The 10,453-nt window shown below is 47.9% G+C and overlaps 2 protein-coding genes across 6 annotated transcripts in view; one reads left to right on the forward strand and one right to left on the reverse strand.

Moving 5' to 3' along the window:
• Positions 1-2,467, forward strand: part of LOC139047794 (protein PALS1-like) — a 44,730-nt gene extending 42,263 nt beyond the window's left edge. For 4 of the 5 annotated variants that reach the window (XM_070521874.1, XM_070521876.1, XM_070521877.1 and 1 more), the window contains one exon: positions 1,173-2,467. In XM_070521874.1, coding sequence (XP_070377975.1) covers positions 1,173-1,484 — 312 coding nt within the window. In that variant the 3' untranslated portion in view covers positions 1,485-2,467. The remainder of the gene's footprint in view (positions 1-1,172) is intronic. The other variant, XM_070521875.1, reaches the window with a different exon arrangement.
• A 126-nt stretch (positions 2,468-2,593) lies between these two features.
• LOC139047795 (probable methylmalonate-semialdehyde/malonate-semialdehyde dehydrogenase [acylating], mitochondrial) lies at positions 2,594-8,788 on the reverse strand. Its single transcript, XM_070521879.1, has 13 exons — positions 8,587-8,788; positions 8,381-8,425; positions 8,203-8,277; positions 7,735-7,896; positions 7,585-7,663; positions 7,368-7,522; positions 6,702-6,849; positions 6,575-6,639; positions 6,402-6,458; positions 5,097-5,468; positions 3,903-4,082; positions 2,828-2,926; positions 2,594-2,765 (listed from the first exon to the last, which is right to left on the reverse strand). The coding sequence occupies exons 1-13, from the start codon at positions 8,620-8,622 to the stop codon at positions 2,664-2,666; spliced, it is 1,575 nt and encodes a 524-aa protein (XP_070377980.1). The 5' UTR covers positions 8,623-8,788; the 3' UTR covers positions 2,594-2,663.
• Between the last annotated feature and the right edge of the window lie 1,665 nt (positions 8,789-10,453).

The raw sequence follows: 10,453 nt of genomic DNA on the forward strand, positions 1-10,453 counted from the left end.
GTGTTTTCAAACAGTAAAAGCGCTGATGTGTAGTGTCCACATGTCATCTAGGGGAAGAGAGAGTGCCTATGGGGAGGGTAGAGAAAGTGAGAGGGAAACTGCTCCTTCGTTTTCAAGCACAGCATAGTTTGGGGCCACACAAAGGACAACTGTAACTAAATTTCACTTTGGCTAAATTGGTTATGTTATACGAGTAGAATATAAAGCTGAAGCAATCTTGACAATGCTGCAGGGCTGGTAATTGTCGAATTTTCTTATTTCAGCCTTTAAATTGCGTCTAAGGAGAGATGACGCGTGCACTCAGTGGTTGGTGGGTATGACGCAAGTCCCGGCACATCACCTCCAAGATTTTCCACCTTGCCATGAGAAATGGCTAATCTCAGAGGCCATGCGAGTCGTGTTCCTTTTAACGAGCAGTAATAGCGTCATATTCTGGGGGGGGGGGGGGGTCAGTTTCCGTATCAAAAATGTCTACTTTTGCTAGCTTTTCATGATGTATCCACTCGCATTTGAAATGTAACATTTTGCACCGAAGCTACTCCGTACCTACGCTGTCTTTACCTAGGCTCCTTTCGTGGCGCAAAATGCCATTGCGGTTAGCCTGCCTTAACTTTGGAATGAGTACCACTGCCGATACTCAGCAGAACAGCCAAGAGATTTCTGCCCCATTCCTAAGCCTCCCTACCTCCCCCCCCCCCCCCCCAACGCTCGTGTTAAAAGCCAACTGCAATGAAATTTTGGACCACGTTCAAAGCTGTTTCTGAGAGTGTAGATAAAAATCTGCTTTTTTGCAAGATCTTGAGTTTCGAATGCAAGCGAATGTGTCTCAAGAAGCCAGGAAAAATCAGTTACCAATACCGACACACAGAAATTCCACCATTACTGTTAGCTGGAAATGGCCCAAAACCCAGAGCATCCGGATGTGACATTGAAATCGGATCACACGAGCTGCTCTGAGATGTCCGTGTATGCTGTTTGTTTATAGCTAAATTAACCAAAGTGAAGTATTGAGTTGGCCTTTAAAATAACAGTGTTGTTTTAGGGTTTCAGAAATAAGATGAAACAGAAGAGCACCTCAGGCTCGTTTGTCTAATGAAAGGTGCATGGCAGCAAGACAGAGTGGTGTCAGCTGCAGCATACTCACGCTGTCTCGCTCTCTTCTTTTTTGGCAGTCTCTGAAGATGCTGAAGCACTCTGACCTCAAGCCATACGTGGTCTTTGTGGCACCGCCATCTTTGGAGAAACTCCGGCAGCACCGCGCCCGCCAGGGCGTGCCCGTGCGAGAGGAGGAGTTGCGGGAGACCATCGAGCGGGCGCGACAAATGGAGGAGACCTACGGCCACTACTTCGACATGGTCATTGTCAATTCGGATCTGGACCGTGCCTACAGCGAGTTGCTCAAGGAGGTGGCCATTCTGGAGCGAGAGCCCCAATGGGTGCCTAGCGTGTGGCTTACAAACCAGGACAGTGCCGCAGGCTCCTAGCCACAGGCCCCACCGTCGGAGACATCGTGTGCCACCATGCACGCTCGAGATCCGAGGAACGCCCACAGTCGCCGAGACAAGGCCTTCAAGCGCCACGACTGGTCAGAGACGACGCAGAACGTTTGTGGTGCCTGAAGCAATGTGTCAATAAGAACATACGTGGCGACCTGGCGCCTGCATCTTGCCACGTGACGACGATTCTTAAGCATAATGCTGGCGACAAGTATTACGCTTCAGAACCAGTTTTTTTTTTAAAGAAATCATAGACGTGTCTGTGTCGCAGACCAATCGCGGTGCATCGAAGCGATGTTTGGCGACGACTCTTCCGAGGCCATATGGACAGTGCCCCCTTCCACACGCGCACGACAGCGCAACAGGCTGACAAGCCTGGTGGCGCAGCTATGCGGAACTTTTGGATCGGACGGTGCAGCTTGTATATTGTGAGAATTTAGACACACGAGGCCATTTTTTATGTACGATATAGGAGCAACTAGAATGTTTACTACTGCCAGAAAGCGCAGCTCCAGTCTCTCTTTCGGTGGGACGTCGACAGACACTGGGTGGCTACCGTTCACCGTGTCCTGCAACCTCACGCCAACAGCGCAGAAGAACGGGAGCTGGGCTGGGCAGTCAGTACAAATCAGAGTTTGTGAAGCATTTTGTTTTATAGGAGAAAAAAAAAATAAGTAACCATTACATTGTGCGTACTGTCTTGAGAATGCCGTAAAAGCTACAGTTCTAACCAGTGTGGGCGAAATTTTGGAACAGCCAACTTGTGCTATAATTTTGAACTGACCATGCAAGTGTGTGTCTTGTGCATAGTTTGAACCTAACACTTCCCTGTACCTCCCTGCAGTCAAAGATTGTTATAGTAATGAACTTGCATCCGATACAAAAGTATTTCCGTCATATCCGAGATCTGTTATAAGTACACATGCTACCAGTGGAAAAAAGAATGAGTAAATTTTAGATTTACTTCCTTATATCTGTGTTCATCATATAAAGGTTCAACTGTACCTGCTTTTTTTTTTTACGTCTGCTGACATTGTAAAACTATGCTGTGATGCAAAGGCAGATTTCCTTGATGTCAAACACTTTAGCCAGCCATCTTACATCATGAAAGCACTTTATTGAAAATCTTTGTACGAAGTTGATGGAATGAGTGATGGTTTTGTGTTCTCAGCGCATGACTGGCATGGCAGTGGCCGCTTTCGTGTGCGTCGAGTCCTGCGTACGCCAGAGCTGCGTCACGGTCTTCAGTTGCGTGTAGAAATTGACCCCCTGCAAGTTAAGAAGTCGGATTCAGCAACAAGGTCATCACAAAACCTGCAGCAAGTACTTACAGCCTTGCCGTAGAAGTTGTTGTCACCCAAAAACGAGCCTCTGGATCCAGTGAAAGAAAACATGGGCAGTGGTACAGGAATGGGCACATTCACACCAACCTGCAACAGGCAAAAAGTCACAAGCTTTAATTCTGAGTTCTTAGATAGTGGTGGCTAAGTAACACATCTGCAGCAATAGTGCGAACCTAATGTTAATGGGTTGAGTCAGAAATCGGGCCGACCGAGCCCGATGTGAGCGTGTTTTGCATGAACATCTATCTCATGGGTCTGGGCAACGGCAGCACGCAGCGCCGAGCCATCAACACGTTAAAACTTTGGCTACCGGTTCCTACAACCGTCTGCAACAGCTCTATTTCGTACGTTTTATTGTTACAACAAGGTTGCACTGCCCAGTGCTTGTCCTTGCATTGTCCTGATAACACTGCTGGCACGTAAATTGCAATGTCTCTGTGGTTCTGCACAGGTATTGGCGCTAGTCGGCTTGACCCGTCTGCATTTACAAGTGCGCTGACAGGTTGACAAGCCAATTCAACCCATTTTTGTCAGGCTCATGTAAATGCCCCGATTGTTCGTTTAGACAAGCTTTCATGAGGTGAATTTTAGTTGAAGCTTCTTCAGAGCTCATATATTTATATATAGTGCAATTCCCAGTACCGTGGAAATGTTTTCGAAGGCAAACACCGACATGAACTTGAATGTTTAATAGAGGTTTTGCTTAACAAAACTAAGAACCAAGAGAAAAGCGGCGGTAGTCCTCTAACTCACCAATTTCATGACATCATTGTTGCCGCAAAAAGTAGTTAGTGAACTGAAGGGCGACAGTGGTAAGAAGCATGTACTGTTTGCAACATCGCGAACCCCATCTAGTTTGCCTTGGAACACAAGTGCAGTGGGAAAGAGGCAAAGTCTACAGGCAGGAATGGTGTGCCTGCGTTCTGAACATGGCATGATCAGTCTATTGTATGGTCACCAACATACAGCCACGAAAGAGTGCTGTTTGCTTGCATGCGTACATGTAATACTGGGTCTGGCTGGATGAATAGCACCTTGGCATGGCCCCACTAGTGGCACTTACCTGTCCCACGTCGATCTCTTGGGTATACCGTCTCGCAGTGGCGCCATTTGTGGTGAATATGGCAGTGCCGTTACCGTAAGGGTTGGAGTTGATGAGAGAGATAGCGTCATCCATTGTGTCCACGTTGAGGGTCAGCAGCACAGGTCCGAAAATCTCCTCCCGGTAGCAACGCATACTGGGCTGCAAGGATAGAGGGAGGTTCCGATGGATGCTGTGAAACCACACATAAGTACATCCGACATTTTTTTTTTTTTCCAAGTGTTGGCGATGTCTGGGAACGGCCGTACGATGATTGGCAATTTCAAGTGATAGCTCCCTGGAAAACTTGCTGAGGTGTGCTGGTGGGGACGCACTTAATGGTTGTCTCTATTGGTCAATGCTATTAGATGTGTGGGTGCATGACGTTTCATTGCCCCCAGGATCAGATATCAATACTGCGAGGACGCATTGTGCAGCAGCATTGGCCTACCAAGTAACTACCTTTAATTTCACTGTCTTCGGGGTCGGCCCACTTTACTAAAGCAAACTCCAACTCGTGGAAAAGCGATCACGTTACTGTGAACAACTCACTCAAAGTGGGGAAGAAGACAGTGGAGAGAGGAGACACTTGAACTAGCGGAGGACAACAGCAACTGTGAGAGCTCTAGCATTTGTTGCACACGTCAAACTTCAGCGACATGCACTCGACCCGAGTGCATGAAAAAGACAAGCACACAGCTTACAAATGAAATCCGTAAGCCTGCACCAAGCCAGATACAGTTCTGTAAGCTGCACCTGTTAAAGCATCCGAGTTAAGAGCTGTAAACTTCCCAGCTCATTTTGCTTTAATTTTGGATAGTCAACACTCTGTTTAAAAAAGTGAAAACAAGACTCTGCTCCCGACAGGCGGCAGATTTAAACATTTTCTGCTTAATGCAACAAACCTAATCGAATTCGATGCAGCTGATGATGAGCAAAGCAATTTTTCCGTTCCCATGTATTTAGTCAAGAGCTCCCAAGGTAAAGTGTCTTCTTAAAAGTACATCACGCAGTACATTGTCCTGTTGATGCAGTGCTTAGATGTAGTGCTGCAACATGCATCAGTAGTCAAGTGCCTATGACATTCTTGTGTTTGTTGCAGACTTCGCACATTCAGTTCAGTCGCGCCATTGACAAATGCTACGTGCTGAACGACCTGTACATCGTGTCGCTTACCTTCACGTCTGTAAGGATGGTGGGCCCCACAAAGTTGCCCTTCTCGAAGCCGGGCACCTTAATGTTGCGGCCGTCCAGAATAATCTTTGCTCCCTCCTGTGCTCCGCTTTCGACAAGGTCACAGATGCGTTTCTTGGCCTCTGGAGAAATGACTGGGCCGAGGTCGGCGCCCGGAACATGGCCGGCGTTCACGTTGAGCTTCTTCGCACGTTCCACGAGCTCGGGGATCCATTTCTTGGCCTCTCCGACAAAAACGGCGGTACTCAGCGCCATGCACCTCTGTCCGGCCGCACCGAAGGCAGCGCCCGTCAGCTGGTTGAGCGTGTACTCCTTGTTTGCGTCAGGCATGATCACACCGTGGTTCTTCGCTCCCTGTAAGCAATGTGGCACAATGATAACTGGGCACTCGTCAACTTGACTACCCTGGTGTGATCCACATTCCACTGATTTCAACATCTCTTTCTTTACATTATGCTGACTTCTAACCTCTTCGTATAACCTAAAAAGGTTGCAGGGTTAAGTGTTATCTTCGAATGCGCTGCGAGTTTTATTACATGCAATAGGCCAATTCTTGTCAAAATTTGTGGCCCCACTGAGTCTCAAAAGTGTGCAGGACATTAATATATTGCAGCACGATTAGTCCCACTTTAAGCTCTTTTTTCGGCCTTCACTTCCCTCAAACTCTACAAAACTGTTTCCTGATTCGCAAGAATGTCGAGCCTTAGTTCTCTTAGGTTCACTTAAATGGTGCCCCCCTATGCAAATAATGAACCCATTTCCAGCAAAGCTCTCAGTCGTGACCAAGCTGCGTAAGTATAGGTGGCAGTGAGGAATAAGGCCACACGCTAAAAGCATTTCCAAAAGCTCTGAACCCGAGAGAGCTTTTGTTTGAGCGTTTTTCATTACATGGTAATTGACGAGGCCCACAATATCTGGAACATCGTCCAAGGGTTTGCGTGGCACCATGCATACATGCACACGGTCTGTTCACACGAGTGTCAAATGCAGTGTAGAGTGCCTGCTACCTTCCCTGTGCATGCATGTATATTTTTTTTTTGGTACACAAATAGTATGGCATTGGAAACTCATTAACTTTTCAACAGGGGGCACAGTTGCATAAATAGTTCTGTGCACTTTCGCACATAGTTTTGTAGGAGAAATACCATAGGAACAGTTGATGCACACAAATACAGACTGTGCACACTTGTGAATAAGCTTGTGCAGTGTCATAAAAAATGAACACAAGTTGTATTCTCTGCTAATTCTGTGCATTAGACTTAGCAAGAAGCCAAACAAAAGTCTCACCATATTGCACTGCACCCTTTTGCCATTCTTCGAGCCTCGTTCATAGATGAACTTGCCCTGCAAACAAGATGCATATACTATAGCGATTCCAAGTCACCATTGCTGATTGCAAAACAGGCTGCTCTAATCGCTTAACTACGGACAGTTGAGAGAATAGAGAAAAACAAACTTACAGCTGTGTCAGATCCCACAAACGAGATTGCTCTGATGTCAGGGTGGTCACAGATGAATCTGACAGCTGTAACAAGATAGGCGTCACATTAGCAATAGGGAGAACACAGGTGGACTCGAAATACAAACATTCGTGTGTTCCGTGGAAGACATTGACCACCCCTTTTGGCACACCGCACTGTTGGAGCAGCTCCATCAGAATCATCGTGGCTCCAGGGTCGCGTTCTGAAGGTTTGATCACTATTGTGTTTCCGCAGACTAGGGCCAGAGGAAACATCTGCGTTGAAAGAATTTGCCACAATCAAAAGGAGGTTTTACTTTTGTTTTAATTACATGTAGCACACCCTGTACAGGTTTAAGCAAGGTAGGCAAGGAAAGCAAGCCTCGACGATAATAGACAGGTTAAGCGATGAGAATTTGGGAAGTTTGGTAAACTGTCCCACTCTGTTCTCATCCTTGGAAATAAAATGTACTTGAACATATCAGTTCTTGCAAAGTATGGCGACAAGGATTATTGCTTAACAGGAGAGAGTCTCGTTGCTAGGGGCAACGGATACTGACAGTCAAGAGCAAGTTGATTAGTCTGGAGTAAATATAGGAATTGTACCCACTAAGATTTTCTATGCAAGGAGAGTGGCTTGCTAGCGTTAGATTTGATTATTTGGGAGAGGGAGTCTAGCGAGGAATACATGTAAATGAATCTGACAGCTACCTGATTAAGTTTATTGATGCTGTTGTGTGTATGTAAGCATGATTTGATATTGTAGACAAAGGGCAAGGGTAAGCGGGACTTACCCACAAAGGGATCATGGCAGGAAAGTTGAACGGCGTGATGCCAGCGCAGACGCCAAGTGGAATGCGGTAGGAGAGTGTGTCCATGTCTTTAGTGATGGACGGCAAGGTCTCGCCCAACTGTAGAGAAGTAACTCCACAAGCATGTTCGACAACCTCTGCAAAGTAAAAGAATGTTATCGCAGAAACCGTCTGACAATCTTGAACGTTGCATACTCACGCAGGCCTCGGAGCACATCTCCCTCAGCGTCTGCTAACGTTTTTCCCTGCTCCTCTGTGATGTTTGCAGCAATTCGTTTCTGCACAAAGAAAGGTTGCAAATGCCAGTTTCAGAACTCTGCATACTTCCAATGTATAGTTTCATTCTTACCATGTTCTCCTTGATGAGATTCTGCAACTTGAACATTGACTGCTGCCTCGTCAGAATTGACGTCTGCGACCACGTCTTGAAGGCCTCCTTCGCAGCACCGACGGCAGCTTCCATTTCATCATTCGTACACACAGGCACACGGGTTACGGGTTCGTTGGTTGCCTGGAAAATAAACGGTAAAATAGTAACTTGTAATTTACAACAACGCTACTAGCATCGTCGATTCGTGACCTTGACCGTCTGTCACGGTCGTGCGCCAAAGGTAAAGAGCCGATATCCTTGCAACTCGCTAATCTGTCCCGCTTATCTGTCATAACAGTGAAAGATAAGCTAAACTGGTCCGCGGCCGTCTCTGTTTAGACGCGCTCTAAACTTTTCGATGCTGCAACGATACCGCATGGATCGCACGACAGTACAACTTCAAAATTAGTCGAGGAGAGGGAGCAAATAATTAAATGTCGTAATTACCGGGTTCATGAGATCAATCCACTCGGTCGTCTTGGACTCGACGAACTCTCCGTTGATGAACATCTTGGTTGTGGGCTACAGAAACAGGAAAACATGGAGAAGTGGGTGGTGGGAGGTGGAATCGTAAGCTGCAAGTCGAACGATGCCGTACATGACACCACCGAAATATGTTTCTTACCACGCTAGACGACGCATAGCCACGAACAGAAAACCTCTGCAGGAGCTGCAAAAGAAAACGTGCTCAATCAGTAGCGTAATCTCAGCGAAGCCTTTATCACGCCATCACTGGGACAGCTGCCACATGTTCAGCAACTCCGCATGGCAGGATACTGCTCGTCACGCCGCTGAAACAGGTGCTATCGAAGTTCGGAAGAGACAACTTACCGCCATCCTGTAGGCAAAGCAAAGTCGCGCCGCCATCTCGCCTGCTTCCCCGGTCTCTCAACGGTTGTACGACGTGGACGTCGCTCGGGCGCGGTGTACTATCCTCCAACGTACACTCGAGTTTGAACGGTTTTTAACACTTCGCTGCTGTCTGCTCGTCTGGCTCGGCCTTGGGCGCATGAAGGCCCATTGGCTGTGACTGGCTGGCCGGTTGTCTGCTATCCGAAACAGCGCCGCTGTAGCAGCCGTAGCAGCCGTGTCTCTGTACATTGCTCTGTGCATCACGGAGGCATAGTAACTGATACGGACATAGAGTTACGGAGGATACGGAGATAGGGAAGTAACACCACTCTTGAATTGCGAAATAGACGAGGGCGTAATGTTTCTAGCGATAATCATGATTGCAACGCTACGAATTTGAGGTCTTGCGGAAACATCTAAGGACGCGCCAGAAAAGAAAAATGAAAGAAAAGGTAGACTCGGACTTTCCCCGCAAGCTGGCAGCATAGCGCTCGCGTTTTGAAAGTCAACTCGGAATATGCAAAACTACGCGTCGGCAAAGTGTACGTTCTAGTCAATACAAACAGAATGATTTCACGTCTTCGAGTTCGGCGAACACAGTGCGAGTCACAGTTGCAGCCTCCACCAGCGGAAAATTCATCTTTCGCATGTCGCGGTGCGCGGTCTTCAACCTTTTGTTCACAATCACCGTCGTTTGTCTGCGCTATGTTACGTATTACTTATGCCGACTGTGCTGGCGGTGTTCCAGCTTGGCGAACCAACCATTTCCTTATTATTACTATTTACTTTAGTTAAGCACTCAATAGATGGCCTTTAATTGCCATGTGCAACGCACTGCCTTGCGGTAATGGACTTGCGAACCCTCCCTTTCCTCGTTCCTAGTACGCGACGTCTAAGGAGGTAATATAATACGTAAAAATAACCTCTTTGGCGGCGTCGAGACACGGAAGCCCCATTTCGGCTGCATGAGAGAGAAGCAGTGGCGTAGCGGGGAGTTGACCGCCGGGCACACGCCTTCAGAAAAGTAGTGAACGCCGATCGAGTTCTCAAGAAAGGAAACTCAAGCAAGGCAGATGCCGATTATCTTGGCGTGGCAAGATACGACCCAAAGGGTGCATTACGCAACTTGACCAAAAAGCAACTGCAGCGGCGAATCCGCCGCTCTTAGAGTCACTGTTTTCCAGTGACTCTAGCCGCTCTGGCTCATTAATTATCGCCGTCTGTCGGGCGCCGTTTTACTCATCGACGGCAGCAAAGGGTGGTGGTGCAACATCTAGGTAAGTAGTGGTGGGTGATGGCGTATGCAACATCACCACTCCCCCGGTTGGGTGGCGGGACATTTGAATTCAGATAAACGTATTCGGGCCCTTCATATGCAATTTTCTCGCAAATTAAGCATTTTCTTGGCACGAAACAAGCGTTGCGAGGCTTCTGGAATGGTATTTAAACAGTTCACGTCAACTTAGTATTTGCCTTTAGTGTCCCTTTAATGGCGAACTGCACCTCCGCCGCGGGTCGGCCCGGTATTGCACTATTCTTAGAGATCGGCCCACATACGGGGAGTGCTTAAAAGCTGCTTAATTCACCTTCGCCGCTGGCGGCCCGGTATCCCAATCAACCCTAGCCGACTGCCGATACTTGGCCGATTGTTGAGAAATGGTCGGAAGCCGGCTTCACTGGCCACCCGCCTTCCGAAAACAGCCGGTCCGACATCGGCACGCGGCCGGCAACACGGGCTGGGCCTCCGTCAGAGCACGACTGGACGCCGAGCGCGCCAAACGCTCGTCGGTGCAACAAGCCGGCAAGGCACCGGGCCGGCTTCAGTTGCCGATTGAACTTTGCAGCA

This window comes from Dermacentor albipictus, chromosome 7 (genome assembly GCF_038994185.2).
Source record: "Dermacentor albipictus isolate Rhodes 1998 colony chromosome 7, USDA_Dalb.pri_finalv2, whole genome shotgun sequence".
Classification (NCBI taxonomy): domain Eukaryota; kingdom Metazoa; phylum Arthropoda; class Arachnida; order Ixodida; family Ixodidae; genus Dermacentor; species Dermacentor albipictus.

Bases quoted from the DNA above. Each gene is read 5' to 3' on its own strand.
- LOC139047795 (XM_070521879.1), bottom strand. From the start codon at position 8,622: ATGGCGGCGCGACTTTGCTTTGCCTACAGGATGGCG. The intron at 2,927-3,902 runs GTAAGTGCCACT...TGCCTGTTGCAG, and splicing joins AAGAGATCGACGTGGGACAG to GTTGGTGTGAATGTGCCCAT. The intron at 2,766-2,827 runs GTAAGTACTTGC...CTTAACTTGCAG, and splicing joins ACAACTTCTACGGCAAGGCT to GGGGTCAATTTCTACACGCA.